Genomic DNA, 16,527 nt, shown 5'->3' on the forward strand with positions numbered 1-16,527 from the left:
AGGCTAGTGTGGGTTGCCCAGACAAATACGGCGCGGTTCAGTGAGGTTTTTGTGTCGGTTTCAATGCGGGTCCTGTATTGATATCCCAAACGATAATGCATTATGAAGTAAATAAACAACAAATTCATTTCACTTTTCTTAAACAATCATTAGCGACTGATTGCAATTTAAAATGTTGTGAATTTAATTTGTGTACTGATATATAGATTTATTTATAGGAAATTTTTTACAATACTTTCTATTTTTGTATAATTTATGTACTCACTATAATGATCATTGTTTACGAATAAAATTATTTTAAGAATCTGTCAGATAATCTGATAAAACATGTTCACAATTTGTAATCGAACATTCGTGTTTCATAATTTTTGTAGAATTTTTGTAGAACTTTTGTAAAGTTCTACTTTTACTATGTGACTAGTTTATTTCTTACGTTTTTCTCCTGTATTTTTTAAATATTATTTAGGTCATTGCGTTTAATTAGTAAATTAAAAATTTGCAATGACCTGTGTTTTTTTTGTAACATCCTTAACACGAAACATATTGATATTGATATTGATATTGATATTGATATTGATATTGATATTGATATTGATATATATATATATATATATATATATATATATATATATATATATATATATATATATATATATATATATATATATATATATATATATATATATATATATATATATATATATATATATATATATATATATATATATATATATATATATATATATATATATATATATATATGGTATATATAAATATTGTAAGCCATTACAAAAAAAACTATTTAGAAGTGTAAGCTTCTGTATTTTTATATTTTTAATGGGACTTTCATTATTTTACAGGCTTACTTGTTTTATTGTTTTTCAAAAGAAACTTATTTTCTCGTCTACATTTAGATATTAATTCCAATTCTTTATTTAATAAACATCATTGGTTTTGCATGTTTCATTATTTCAAATTTTTCTTGCTGGTATGCATCTTTTGGAAATACTATTATAAGCAGGAGCTGTTTTAAGTATCTTCTACTTCCATTTAAACAAGGATTTGTTGCTTTACCACAAATGCATTTATCTTAACTTTTAAATTTTTTTTCAAGTCATTTTAATATTTCTGAAGTTTACAAAAGAAAATAATTTATTTTTTATACAACTTTAATGTTACATTTTGTTTTGGTGATTTTGCTTTTAGTGATTTTTTTTTTGTTTAGAATGTATTATGTACAAGTTGTTACCCCATAAAAAAATATAAAAAAATTTCTACTTTGATAAGTTTAGTTGCGATATTAAATTGTAATATTCTTATTTGAATATGAGAAGTTTAAAAAATGGTTAGTATTAATACTACATGACTATTATTATTATTTACTTAATTTCAGCTGATGCAGTTTTGATTTTACTACACTAATGCTATTGTTGAATATGTTGAGACTAAAGAGATTGATTTTTTGCCATTTAAGTGGCAAAAAATCAATCTCTTTAGTCTCAACATATTCAAAAAATTAAAAGTTTAATTAAAAATAAAGCTGAATTAAATTTTTACTATCCACCAGTAAAAATAGTAATTAAAGTGTCAAATGCCAAAAAAATATGCAGTAACCCAGAAGAACACTGGTTTTTATACAAAGTACGAATTCTTGGAACTGCAAGTTAGTAATGTTGTTATTTTTAGAGATCCTTCTCTGAAATCCTGTCTTTCTCTCTTAATAAAATTTTTAGAGCTCCTTGAGGGACTCTGAATTAGTCATCGACAAAATGGTTTGACAATGGTAGAAAGGAGAGCACTCTTTTCTCCCAAAACATTTTTGTCATGTATAACTTAGAGTGGTTGTCATGCTTGCAAAAAAAAAATTTTTAATTTTTTTAGAACATAATATTTAGCTATTGATATGTAAAATATTTCACGGACATAGCTCGTAATTAATGAAATGTACACAAAATATAATTTGCTCTAGACACTCTTAAAAGCACAAATGAAAACACAAAACAGGTTGAAGACCCATCTAATATTGATTATAACACAGATGATTATAATGTAGAAATTTGGAAACACAAAAAATTAGGTTAGAGAATTCAAGTAAAATTTGTTTTACTCATGTTTAGAGTTAAAATAAATGTAAATATATATTAATTTTTTAAATTTATTTTTAACTGTAAAAAAAATGTTTTCTGATTCGTTTTATGATTTTTCATTCAAATTATTTTTAGCTTGCTGCCTATTGTTTCAATGATAAAATCAATTAACAAAATTTTTTAGTTTAATTTGTAATAATGTTTAAAAATAATAATTGTCTCTTGTTTAGAAAAAGAAAACATTCTTTTGGCCATGAAAATGATTTTGTTGATGATGAAATTGAAGACTCTTATCAAGAAAACAGATTGATGACGTAAAATAAATTAGATCTGTTTTAAATTGTTTATCTAAGATCATGAGACACCAAAAAATTATAAATAAATAAAATAGTATTATGGGAAGATTTTTGTTATTTTTATCACTTCATATTTTCAGATAGGTCTTTAGTAAACGGCAGGTGTGATTCTTGGTTCTTTAATAGACGGAATGCGGTTCTAATAGTTTTAAATGTGAATATAGCTGGTAAATCTAGTACGTTTATACCTATTTTGTTATCTTGTTGTTTCAGAAATAGAAGCATCTCAATGGCTACAAAACCAAACCACCTCAACACTTAAGGGCAATACAATCAAGCTTATGCTCATCTTTGTGTCAAAATGTGCCTTTATCTAAGTTCCTACCACAATCCAGTACCTCTGATCACAAGTCTAATTTAATACAACCTGATATGTTACCCAGTCAGTCAAAAAGTGTAATGGAAACATCAGCTCAGGTGTTAAATTCGATAAACTCATGTCAGCTTGTTTTTTAAAATTACTGAGTTCCATCATTAATAATTTTTAAAAAAAGTGGAAGTAATTCAAAAGGGCCACTGAAGTTATGGGGGTTACTCGTTTTTTATAAACAGTTTCTCAACTCTTATATTTTGACACAAGAGCCTTGTCAAAAGGTTGCTGCATGGAGAAACAAAATAAGCGTGGTACTTTCTGAGGTGTAGAGTAATGGGATTGAACAGCAAACCTTGTATTAACAAGGTGGTCACTCTACCACTACTCCACCTATACTTAAAAGCAAAATCATATGTGTTTCCTCAAAGTCTTTAAAAAATGCTACATTAGCAAACGTAATTTTTTATAAAACAGTACATACATAGTTCACTAATTTAATTTAAACCATTTACTTATTTAATTCAACTTGATACTTTTTTCAGACTTGTATCCAAAATTGGTAAAAGAATTTTTACGCTGGCAGAAGAAGACTTAGTAATGCTTTCTTATGGATGAATCGAATGCGTTCCTTATTGGCCTATCAATGTAATGAGATAAAATAGACTGGATGGCTGTTAATAAAGAAGAGCTCTCTAGAAATATTTAATTACTTTTAGTAACTAAATATTTTTAGAGAGCTAAATTTGCCTGTGATAAATTACTTAAATTTATCACAGGCAAATTTAGCAAACAAAAATTAGCACTTATTAAAGTAGATAAGTGTAAAAAAAATGATAATGGTAAGAAGTAAAATTTAGGTTACCGAACAACTATTTCAAATAAACTTTGAATTTATGCTTTATTTACAAAAAAAAAAGTTTGTTTACAAATTATTTGTATACAAAAATTTTAAAATTTTATTGTTGTTGGATACGAAAAAATTTATTACAATTATCTTTATATTCAGAATGTGAAGGTGGATTGACTTGTTTAATGTCAGCAATCTTTTTAATATCTTTTAACTTTTTAATATATTTTTATGCTTTTTTCCCACCTTTCCGTTTGCAAAAAGAATTTAACCTTCTTATAATCAAAATGCAGAATTCTGACTTTTCTTACTCACTTGATTTGGAGGCAAACATTTCTTATATTTTTGGGGTCAACATGTCAAGATCCCACATATGGTGGTGGTTTAGTAGGATCAATGAAGGAGATCAGGTCAAGGCCAAGTGCAATTTATATGAGCCTGAGAGTAAGCAAATCACTCTTGGGTTGGCAAGGGACAATACTTCGAGACATCAGATATCACCTCCAGCACAAGCACCCGGAAGAATGAAAGTAATTCCAGGCAGAAGAGTGGAGAGGCACCCTGACTAACGCAATTATTGAAAATAACCAAACGTAATTTTTATTACTGATGTAAAAATGACAATCAGGATTCGTCACTGTTGATAGTCACAGCCAATTTTCAAGTCCCCCGAAACGATTCTTTCTATTTTATTCTAGGCATAAGCTACCTTTGGTCTACAAAGCCATGAAAGTTCGCCTAGGTAAAATCCTGGCCCTAAACTTGGATCAAATATAATCTCTATGCGCGAAATTTTTCTTACATTTAAAACTTTTAGTACAACTTAGATATTTCTAAGTTTTCTGTGTTTTTATAAATGCAACCAAATATAAAGTTGAATAATCAAAGAGCATTCACCACAAGTGCAATATTATTCTAATGAATCTAAACTTTTAAAAGTAAAACCAGCATCTTGAGTTGGAAAGGTTTAGAAAATTATACATAAACAAATTACAATCTAGTTCACTTTTTATTTGCGATTTAAAGAAAACTTTACACCAAAATTTATTTATAAAAACACTAGAAAATTTGTGCCTAAAAAATCACATCTAATAAATTAATGTCTCCCCAAAAATTACAACTAACACAACCAGAATTTAACAAAAATATAAACAGCACACGTGTTCAAAAACATTAACACGAAAATTACATGGCTATGATCATTTACAATTTTATTTATTTACCACTTTAAACTACTCGTCTATGAAATCTCCACTAGGGGAGCGGACTCTTTTTTGTGCTTCTATTGCCCCACCAATTAAACCATTAGCAGTATTAAATAAATTAATCGGTGAAGAACCATCAGTGATGAGGGTAGATTGAAGTCCAAGCGATTTGAGTAATTTTACTTGCATTTCTGGACCAGCTGTGGCTATGGAACGAATAGTATCAGCTCCAATTGAATCAACCATCTGTTTAAATTTATTTGACTCTATGGTAGCTAAATCTCGTGTTTTAGAAATCTCCAGCTCATTTTGCACAGATATATACTTTGTTTCTGCTTCGCGAGCAGCAGTTAGTCGCCTTAATTCAGACTCCTATTTAAAAAGAAAAAAATGGACTTAATTATTGGAAGTTCATTTTAGTAGATTAATCAGGATAAATAAAACAAAACTAGCTAAAAGATACTAAAAAGTAACATTACCGCTTCAATTAAGTTGGCTTCAGATTTTAACTTGGCTTGTTGTACAGCAGTTTCTCCCTCAATTCGTGCAGATTCTGCACGAGATTGTGCTTCAGCCTTAGCTTGGCCTGTGGATTCCACTGCAGCACTTTGAGCTTGCAATTCAAGCAACTCACGGCGAGCCTTCTCAGATTCTGCTTCATCCTGGATCTTTTGTCGCTCTAATCTACCTCTTGCTTCTTGTTCTAAACGATCTGCTTCATGTCTATGTTAAAATTAAAAATCAAAAATCATATAGAAGTAAAATATCCACATTACAAACATACATTTATAAAAAAGTATACATGCATAATTAAGATTATACTTAGCAGAAGCTTCCTGAGAAGCAGTTGTGATTTCAATAGCTAATTGAACTGATTTTTGAAGGGCATCTCTTGTACGTTGGTCTACAGGCTCAACTGACTGAATATCAACACTTGTAATGTTCAAATTATTTGCTGGAAAGGTAAATTTATCACGTACTTTGCTTTTTTCATCAAGACCAAAAACAGATGACCTAATAATTTTTGCTGAATTTTTATGAAAATCATCAAACTTAACACTTGCCACAGCACCACGAATACGAGAAGCTATTGCTTTGCATGCATCACCAATAAAATCAGGTACTGAGAAAAGTGATTCACCACCAGATTTATCAACGACAAAATTCCTGGTCAAAAGAGAAATACAATACTCAAAAGCAAACAACGAGCAATTCAACAAAATACAAGTAAAAACCATAATCCCTATTTACCAGTTGTAAGAAAGCTGCAATGAGAGTCGGGCATGATCTGCAGTTTCTACAACAACAATATCTGTTGTAAAATCAGGTCCTAATAATAGACAAAGTGCTTTAATGACATTGGGTCTTTTAGGTTTACCACCAGAAATGCTCAGTACAGTAAATTGTTCATCAGGGCCAAGCATAACAAGATCTGGACCAAATATGACTCTGAAAAAATGTAAAGTGTTTTGGGATGTCATTTTATATTTTATTAAAACTTTTATAAAAATTTTATATGTTGTCTAATCAGTCATAGTAAAACTATTCTGTGATCATAAATTTAATAACAACAAAATTGATATTACTAAGCAACAATATCTAATTTGACTACTGTTTATTAGTTATAGAATTAAAATACAATACCTAGCCTTTTTCTCCTTATAATCATAAATTTGTACAGCAGCATTGTGTGGAACTCTGAAAACTACAACTTTAGTTTTATCTCGAACTTTTGATTTTTCAGCTGTCCCTTTTCTGTCACTTCTGTCAGCTAATGGATCTTTTCCTGAACTAAGTAATTCTTCTACCACAGGTGGAAGCTCCTTCTGCCATAATTCTTCATCTTGATTAAGCATGTATGTGCAACCAATCACTGCACGGACCTTACCTATTTACAAGCTTATATTATCAAATAAAATTTGTAAAAATAACCTTAAAAATACAGCCCAAAAAATTACAAGAAAGTTTAAGCTAGATGTACCTGTCTTAATATCTCTGACATAAACACCCTCGTTAGCATCAAGAGGAATTGCTTTCCGAAAATTACAAACTTCAACTTCAACTGGCGGAACATATTCACGCGGTCCACGTATCATCCATCTATCTCCAGGAGCACGTTTACTTTCACCATCAACAAACTGCTCTGTTGCTTTTAAGATGAGACCTTCATCTTCTCCAAGTACATATACATTTTGTATGCCCTTCTCAAGGCTTTCCCCTGGTTGAAGGAAAAATGATTTCTCTCCCTTTAAAAAAAACAACACAAGAGATTAGCCAGGTTTAATTTTGGTGAAGATTAAAAAAATATATTTGATATTAAGATGATATAGATACTTTATAATTCTCTTAAGATGAATGTAATATATTTAGTAAATAAACATATCTTATTTCAAATAATAAATATGATAAACATATTACACATGATAAATACAGTACACATGATAAAGGTATGTTAGGTATTACATTATCTAGCATAAAAACATGATCTCTGATTATAAAAAAGATACTTAGTCAAACAAAAAAATGCACCTTAACAAGCTTTTTTTGACCAAGCTGTGGTTTCCCATCTGCACCTACAGGATCACATATCACACAATATTGTCTGTTATTTAATGTAGTGATGTTTACCTTGCTAACAACCTAAAATCAATCATAAATGTAAATAAACTTAGCTTTATAATTACATATTATTCTAATTATTTCAGAATCTTTACTCACATTTAATCTAAATTATTAAAATTTTCTTTTTCATCAAAAAAATCACCAGGTTCTATTAATAGATAATGTTGTGGTTTTGGTAAAAACTATTTAATCTTTTAAGTTCTGCAAAGACACAGTTGATAAAGAAAGTTAAATGATTGCATACCTCTTCATAAACATTTGGAATATGACTTTCAGTGTCATCAAATGTGATAAGCCATTCTTCACCATTTTTTCTCAATTTCTTTTTTTCATCTGTGAATGTACGTGTGGCTCTCATATGCAATGCATTCTATGTTCAATAAAAAATTTAAATGATGCATTATACCTCATAAGAAAAGTTGGTACTAAAAAACTTTTTAATTGAAATTCAGATAACTCAGTTAATTGCAAATTATAGAACTTCTTACTTTTTCAGTCAAAACATAAGCATCAACAATTTCAACCACTTCTTCATAAGAGCCAGGCAAGTATGCACCAGTTTTCTTAACTATCCACTCCTCTCCAGTAACTCTATCATTTCCTTGTCTATCCTATATTAGAGCATTCTAAATTCTTCAGTAATTTTTACTAAATTAATTCAATTTAAAGTCAACAACGTAGAAAAAAAAAAAAAAAAGAAGAAAAGAAAACATAACAGACCTTAGTTTCCTTACGAGCACGTAGTTTAATGGCCTGATTTGGTTTAATAATTGTAGCGCGAATTGTTTCAAGCACTTCAACTTCTTTACATGGTATGTATGTACCTGGGCCTTCAAACAGCCACTCATCACCAGCAGCAAAATAGTTTCCATTACCATCAGTGAAATCTAACAATGCCCGTAAATGTAGTGCTGTGTTTGCCTCTACAACTGTCAATGGAGTTCGAGCCTGCTTTAATATTTCTCCAGGGTAAAGGGGAAATGGATCTTGTGCAAGACGTATTTCCTATAACATAATTTTTTAAATGCCATTTTTTGTTATCCAAAAGAAGCAAAAGTACACTCTCAAATAATATTGTATCTTCTAATGCTGTTTTAAATAATATAATACATCATAAGGCACTGGGGCCTCAAATAAACTTTGGTCATCAGACAACAGGCAAACTTGCCTTACAGCCAGTTCAACTATCATGATACTAGTTCTAAAAAAAAAATTATTTAAAGCCCTAAACCATTTAACCATTCAGGTAGAAGTAAAAATGTTTTAACATTCTTGTTATATAGCTGGGATACCAAGCATTTAAGTTTAAACATATTTTACATTTCCTCCTCAAAAGAGAAAACTTTTTGTAGGATTAGTTAAGCATACAAAATTTCATTTTTAAATATTGAAAGTCATTATTTTCAATATACAAAAACTAAAAAGACTTTTGTTAAAAGGGAATTGAATGCCATATCTTAAATTCTTTCAATAGCCAGCTGTTAATAAGAAAACATACCAAGTCAGCATGTTTGAGCTTAGCTTGCCCATTCTTATCAAGAACTACAGTATTGGTATCATCAGTAAGAACAGGGTTCTCAATTATACAATAATGGCGTGGAGGAATGGTAATCATTTGCTGAGGACCAAAGACAACTTTTTCATTATCCTGACGGATATAAGTCTTTGGTCCAACTTCAACACGTGTAACATTTGTATTTTGGTCTAAGATATGTATATAGTAATATGGAGGAATCCTAAAGATACTTAAGGTATCATCACCACCACTTGGGCGTATTGGTCTCCTATCTGCCATTATGTTCTTTACTTGTTGCTAAAGTTAACCAAAACATATTTTTAATTTTACGTTATTTCACAAAAAAACTCTTATATACATAGATATATTTAAAACTTTATATTTTTGAAGTTATTATAATGAGGGAATTTCAAAATATTTTATGTTTTATTTTCATAGATTTAAACAAAAAGCTGATTGAAGATAAAAAAGTAAATGCTAGCGATTTAAGCTAGATTAGAGTCTGTTTTCATAAGAATAAAAACAGACTCTAGGTTAAATAAAATTATGAAGATTTAGTTAACATTTATATTCTTTAAACGCAATTATAATAAGCAAAACACTACTAAAAAAATATTTTACCAAAAAGTTAACGCCTTCCTTTCGTCTTGCGATCCACTGCCTTCAAAGAAAATATATCGCTTTGCATATATTTATGACGTTTACATTAAGTCATAGCTGACAAATAAATAAAATATGACATCAAAGAGAGTAAAAAAAGGTTCAACGAAGGAGAGTTTTGTAAGAGCAGTTGATAACGTTCTCAGCCTTTAAATTTTTTTTAGCTGGTTATGGCGCACAACAAGTTAAAATAAATAAAAAAAAAAGGCAAACCCCCCCCCCCAAAAAAAAAAAACAAACAGTTACTAGGAACTGATAAATTGAGTTATAATGTAACTAATACCACCAGAAGGCTAGAATTAATTGCTTATTGATTAATTTTTAAAGATTCACCAATTTTTGCACCTTAGCCTGAGACCTACTATTTAATTTTTTTATTGCGAAACTCGCGCACAAATAACTCATTTTAGTGTCACTCTTTTATGATTGACATCAGTAAAAAAAACAGTTCAAAATTTAACTTGAAGGCATATGTTTAAGATATTTGGTAAATGTAAACAATATTTTGAACACTTCATTTTGAGTTTAGTTTTTATTCCTAAGATTTTGAAAAAAGTGCCCCAAATTGATTCCAATATATTCCATGGAAATTTTTAACATTTTCCTATTGATAGGTATATATGAAAGCGGAAAAAAAAATCAGTTACCCGAACTTAGCCCAATTCAATATACAACCTTTTAAAAAAAGTCAAATGCAATATTTTTCACACTACATTATCACTAAAGAGGTAATTTGTCATAATTCAAAAACCAACATTCAAAAACTCCTGCTCAAACAAATCATGCTATTTCTCAAACCTCAAAAAACAAAGTTTGCACGATTTGACTGACTAGTGCCTAAATTTAACGTTTGAAAATAAACCTTACATACAAAATAACGACTAATAATTCATTGCTTAGATTCATCATGAAAAGAATACATTTGTTTTCTATAATTAAAGAGTCAAGAACTAATCATGATAGTTTAGGGACTTTTCTACTTGAGTACACTGGGGGGTCTAGAACATTAAAGTTTTGATGAACCTGAAATGATAAATCTCAAAAAAATTCTATTAATATTTAAATGTAAATTCAAATCGAAACTACTGAAGCACTCAAAGACCTTCTCAAGACTTCTGGAACATGAGTAAACCTGGTTGGATAAAGAAATAAAAGATAACAGAAAAGACGTTGCAGCAGATTCAGGCAGAAAGAATAAAGACTGGAAAGATCCAAATGAGAGAAGCAAACAACCTAAGGTAGTAATAAATCAATGGAATTCAAACCAATTCAAAAAGTAGTTTTTGAATTGGTTTGAATTCAATTGATTTATTACTACCTTAGGTTGTTTGCTTAAATATTGAATATTATAATGTTTAAAGTCGCTAAGTTGGCTGAACATCCTGCTCAAGCATTGGCATTAGCTTCAATAAGAAAAACCTCTGGAGATCCTACCAAGAAAGATTTTGTTGTTGTCATGAAAAATGCTAAAAGCATGGAGGTTAGTTTTTTGATAAAAATGAAGATTGTAGGTGCATTGAGCTTAAAAATTTACGGTAATCTTTCTAATGAACAGTATAAAGTTATCAGAAATTCATCCATAATAAAGAATGCAGATATTTATCCTTCACTTCATGAAATTAAGAATGAAAAACTGAAATGTTATCCTGAGGGTGTAGTTGTGACAAACATCTGCTTCAAACCCTCCATCGAGTATGTTTAATCTTATTCTGACAAGCATACTAACTTTAACTGAATGCCTAGACTCTGTAAGAATATTCGCTGAGAGTGAGGGAAAGTTTGAAGGTGTACTTCAGTTTAAAGGGGGTTTTGATGGTGCCTCCAGCCAAAGTATGTATAAACAAATGTATATTGATACAAATATTGGCGAGGCCCAAGTTAACGAGCAAAGCCTTTTTCAGACAGCTATTGTTCCACTTAAATTAACCATCATGAAGGAAAACGGTATGGTTAAATAAGAAGCCCTATAGTACACATTATTGTAGACCTCTAATTTCCTATATAAAAAAGAAACGAAAGAGTTGATCAGAGATGAAGATGAACATTTTAAAGCGGAAATAAATAGGCTGGTCAAGTTTGAGGTAACGTTAGAAATATTAGAAGACAAACCTAATAAAACCATCCAGTTACCCCACCAGTTACCCCAGATTTAACAATGTTTGGTGGTAAAGTAGTGAATGCTCTCCCTAACACTATATTTTCCCAATCATTTAATGTTTGTGGAGCTAAGCTCATTGAATTTAATAATCCAGTATTGATCAGATCTAAACCAGTTAAAGAAAAGTCAATGGCTAAGTCTTGCAGTTAATATATCCAAACATGGCTTTGGCAACACCAATTGTGGGAACACTGTAAAAATGCTGTAAAAATGCTGAGATCATTGCTGATATAATAGGTGTAAAGGTAGATGTAATTATCAGATTGAAGGCAATTCTAATATCAGTATGCTCCGGCTATGAGAAGTGAAATTTGAAAGATATGTCAGCATTGCTATGAAACTACTGCACTTAAACTAGAAAAATATTCTTGGTATGTGATTCCCCCAACTGTTCATAAACTCTTGGAACATGAGATGCAGATAGCTGAGGCATTAGAACTGCCAATAATTATTCTGACGAGTCACAAAAGGCTACAAATAAGGAAGTTCGCAAAGCTAGATTGAAACCTACAGCAAATACCTCTCGATCAGAAGTGATCATGTGATATCTAACATTAGTTTCAAAAAACACAAATCTGAAAATAGAAAGCCACCTCCCCATAAAATTTCGTTTTTTTTAAATGACGTAATAACAAAAGTAAAGCTGTTTTTACTAATAATACTTTTTTCTTTTTTTGTTTTGATCATAGAAAAGTAAAAGATAATACGGTATTTTGGTTTTTTTGAGTCCAAATTTTTTATTTTGATTAGTATATGTGGGCATTTTGGTTTGAGAAACCCAAATTTTTTTATTCAAGTTAATTTTGTGCGCGTAAAAGACTCTAACCCGCATACGCACGTATTGTGCGTACCTTAGGTACACGTAGAATTTATTCAAAAAAATAAGTGGTATGCTATTATATGGTATTTGCGATTGAGGAATCAAAATCTTTTATCAAAATTATTATTTGCGCGTGTAAATGACACTGACACAAGTACACGCGCGTATTACGCGTCTTATGTATGCGTAAAGTTTTTTTCTAATAACACATTTAAATTTTCTGATCCAAAAACACTGGTTTTGTTATATCAAACTTTAAATTTAATGTTTATATAATTTTTGCCGTTTTTTCATCTTTCTGACTCACTGTGCAGCGTATGATTGAAGTAATCGCAACATAATTGAAGTTTCACCATTTCTGAGCAGCAATGGGCATACTTAAATTTTGAAAACAGAAAAATAAGGAAATTGGTTTTAATATTAAACTAGTTGAGAACAACAAACTGATTGGAAAATTATTTATTGGTGATAAATTCCCATTGTTATTAGAAGTAAATAAAAACAAAGAGGGAAGTAATCTGTTGCCTACGATTTTTTTAGATAACTAGATTGAAGTCTCTATCATTCATTTTGACTTTTTATATATGTAAAGTTGATAGAAAAAGATACTCCTGTCGTTTATTGTAATGACTTTGAGGAGCCAGTAACAATGGTGTTTCATCACAGAAATCAAGAAACAAATTAAAACAAATTAGATGTGGATGGAGGGCAAGGATTTCTTAAAGTTTCTCTGTCAATCCTTCTAAAACCAGTTAAAACCAGTTAAAAAATGATAAAATTTCGGAGAAATTAGGGGAATGAGTCGTTTGAAAGAAATTTAAAATATCCCCTTTTATTAACAGGGGACAAAAAGAAAAAAAATTATTTTAATTAATAAAAGTATTGTAACTTAGTAGTTAATACCTTGCGTCTTTTTCAACATGAATTGTAAAACTAGCATAAATTACGTTGTAAAACTAGCATAAATTACGACGACTATTCATTGAATAAACTTGTATTTCTTTTGCTCTTCTGAAATTTTGTAGGCTTATGTTACTGACCGAACAAGCTCTCGAATAGATTCTTTAGAATTTCAACTCGTTTTGGGAAATGAGAAAAGTAGGAGAGCGCAGCCCAAAAAAAAATGAAAGCGTCAAAAAAAAAAGCAGTTGTTGTTGTAACTACGAGCACTTTTAATGTAGCTTTCAATTTGCTTGAATGTAGTTCGTGAAAAGTACAATATTTAACTTCTTTTTTTTTAATTCAGCGTTTAAAAAAATTTTGTAAAATAATAAGCTATAAATAATATAGTGCAGAATTTTTTTTTTTACGGTATTAAAGTGATTGTAGCAACTTACTCAAACCCTAAAAGCCTTTCCCTATATAAGTATATAGTTCCTAAAAAAGAAATATAGTTCCTAAAATAGAAATATAGTTCCTAAAAATCCTTTTCAATTTTATTTTATATTATATTAAACAAGATCAAAATTCTTCAACAGGTTTCAAATTTTATCAAAAAATTCTTTTCTCGTTTAAAAGTTAATGATCTTTTAAAATTAACTCAGGAAATAAATCGGGGACTTACTTTTTAAGGTCAAAAATCATAAACGAAAAGAGATTTTTGATAAAATTTAAAATCTTTCAATGAATTTCGGTCATCCTCATTCAACACTTGTATCAACATACTAAAGTTTGAGTATACCCAATCCCTTTTAGTTATCTGTCTTGAGCACCAAGAGCACTTCAAAAAAATAAACGATTTCTCTTCAGACCCCCAGTGAAAAAAATTTTTTACACTTTTGGAATAAGGATATTTTTCTGATGGTAAAAATAATAGTTATAATAAAATTCTGTGAATGTATTGCAAGGTGTTAGAACATGTTCACCGTGTGGTATTAATGAAGTTTTAGAATTTTGCAGCTTATGCAAGTAACCACTCCAAAATTCAGCACAGCCTCAAATCTGCCAAAACTTCGCTGTTTTAAAAATATGTTCCTCTGAAAAAAAATCTAAAATTGGTTTCGATAACCCAACTATAATTTCTATGAGCTTAGGTAAAAAAAAGTTCTTTGGACGTCTGTTAAATTAAGTATTGCAGCATATATTTCTAAATGAAAGTTTTTACTCCAAATTAGTTGTGACTTGGGGTCTGCGTCTTAAATCGAAAAGTATTATAGCTTTTTTTGGGCAAAACTTAGCGAGACAAGACAAGACGAGCCTGAACGGTATAAGACCATTTCGGTCTTGTCTTATAAAGGCTTGAATCAATCAAAAGCAACTTTGTGAAAGCGCAACTTAGTTAAGAAATAACAAAAAGAGCCTTGTTATTAACTTTAACAAGATTTGTATTGTAAAAACTTCTCAAAAAAAAAAAGCTTTTTTTTCAGCATAAATGTTCTATAGAATCAACTTCAAGTGTTTAGAAGTATCATGCTTACTCCTACCCAAACGTATGCTACACTTTGCAGGTGCAGAGTGAGCTATTTCCAACAAAACAAAGTAATCTATATAATAAATTGTCGTTTTAAGTCATACTCAAAAAGTGTCTTAAATTACAATTCTGGAGTTAATTATGGTTTGAATTTTTTTGACTTCAATTCGCAAACTTTTTGATACAAACTTTTAATGTAAAAATCAACTTGAAAAATTAATGGTTGTTCTGCCGAGGCCTACATTGTGTGCATCTATTTCATGGGTGTTAAGGAACCACAGCTTGATTTAGTCTGGCTAAGATTCTCGAAAAAAAAAGATTGGATCAAAATTAGTTAACAAGGTGAGTCAAATTGATAGAGAAACAGGTTGAGGTTGAGAAAACAAAAAATGACTGACATTGAATTTTTTGAAAAACTATGACAAATGACTGACATTGAATTTTTTGAAAAACTATGACAAATGACTGATATTGAACTTTTTGAAAAATTACAGAGGTTATACAAAAAAAAAAGCTTTGATTAAGTGTTTTAACAGAAAGGTTTGAAGATGAAGTTAATGAATCTAAAGCGTAGGATGTTAATCAAGAATGTAAGAATAGCATCTCTTTAATTTGGCATAGCTCCTGCTACTACATCTGACTTTGTATTTGCTTTCCCTCAAAATTTAAAGCAAATCATATGGCACCCGAATTCGCTAAGCTATAGGTCATGACTAATACTATGGAATACGTATTCCATAGTATACGAGAAGAGATCCCACTCTAGTTTTAATTAAGATTTAATTACTAGAAGGTTTTGTTAAAGGATAGAAAGCTGAGAGATATCCGTGATTGGTTTTCTCTCGAATGTTCTTAATCTTGCCGTGCTAGAAGCAGTGTGATAATGATCATAAACAGACAGGAAAAATCAATAAAAATGTTTTTTGATTCGAAAAAATGATTCAGAATATTGGTTCTGAATTGGCCGTTGCAAAGTCCTGACGTATATCCTATAGAGGATTTATTGAAATAGTTGAATCAAGAATCCTCAGATAATATAGAATACAAAATATAATATAAAAAATAAATACTAAAGCTTTGAAAAATATTAGAACAGGTCCACGGCTGCGGATGCCAAGCCCTCGATTCTGAAGGATATCTTACAAAGTATTAAGTTTATTATATTATTGTAAATTATTTAACATAATGTAAGTTATCACAGAAAATAAAAACAAAATCCTTTGCAAAGTTTTGCTACTTTGTGATAAAAGCATTTCCTATTTGGTTAGAAATTAAAGTTAAATTCATCTGTAAAGACAGATTAAAATACTTCTTATCCATTAATCATCATGTACCTAAAGATTTTAAAGTATGATCCAATGTTAGAAAAAAATGCATTTTTGGGTACCCTGAAAAGTAATTCGAGCAAAACTTACATGTTGCAGATAAAAATTTTAATTTTTTTATACTAATAACTATCTACCTTAAAAGGACCCTCGAGATATTATTCTATTGAATTCAAATTTCACACAGCATTTCCCAAGTTTAAAGCTT

At 29.8% G+C, this 16,527-nt stretch overlaps 1 protein-coding gene and 2 pseudogenes across 1 annotated transcript; 2 read left to right on the forward strand and 1 right to left on the reverse strand.

Annotated features, from left to right (window-relative positions):
• Window positions 1-1,414: 1,414 nt before the first annotated feature.
• LOC149886151 (uncharacterized) lies at window positions 1,415-2,405 on the forward strand (annotated as a pseudogene).
• A 2,188-nt stretch (window positions 2,406-4,593) lies between these two features.
• LOC145184842 (major vault protein-like) lies at window positions 4,594-9,713 on the reverse strand. The gene is made up of 12 exons (XM_080060622.2): window positions 9,568-9,713; window positions 8,929-9,243; window positions 8,151-8,435; window positions 7,919-8,041; window positions 7,675-7,800; window positions 7,338-7,448; window positions 6,790-7,054; window positions 6,453-6,696; window positions 6,060-6,257; window positions 5,631-5,975; window positions 5,288-5,531; window positions 4,594-5,180 (listed from the first exon to the last, which is right to left on the reverse strand). Exons 2-12 carry the CDS (start codon window positions 9,223-9,225, stop codon window positions 4,836-4,838), a joined length of 2,583 nt encoding a protein of 860 aa, XP_079916748.2. The 5' UTR covers window positions 9,226-9,243; window positions 9,568-9,713; the 3' UTR covers window positions 4,594-4,835.
• Window positions 9,714-10,513: 800 nt separating this feature from the next.
• LOC145183298 (uncharacterized) lies at window positions 10,514-11,564 on the forward strand (annotated as a pseudogene).
• The last annotated feature ends 4,963 nt before the right edge of the window (window positions 11,565-16,527 follow it).

The sequence above is a fragment of the Hydra viridissima genome, unplaced genomic scaffold (assembly GCF_058129835.1).
Source record: "Hydra viridissima isolate aposymbiotic clone 2 unplaced genomic scaffold, HvirCarnegie_v1 scaffold_7, whole genome shotgun sequence".
Lineage (NCBI taxonomy): Eukaryota > Metazoa > Cnidaria > Hydrozoa > Anthoathecata > Hydridae > Hydra > Hydra viridissima.

What these genes read in the sequence shown, in the direction of transcription:
- LOC145184842 (XM_080060622.2), bottom strand. Translation starts at nt 9,225, where the DNA reads ATGGCAGATAGGAGACCAATACGCCCAAGTGGTGGTGATGATACCTTA. An exon ending in CTTATGTTTTGACTGAAAAA is followed by an intron (nt 7,801 to 7,918) that starts GTAAGAAGTTCT and finishes TATTGAACATAG; the next exon opens with AATGCATTGCATATGAGAGC. An exon ending in TTCCAAATGTTTATGAAGAG is followed by an intron (nt 7,449 to 7,674) that starts GTATGCAATCAT and finishes GATTGATTTTAG; the next exon opens with GTTGTTAGCAAGGTAAACAT.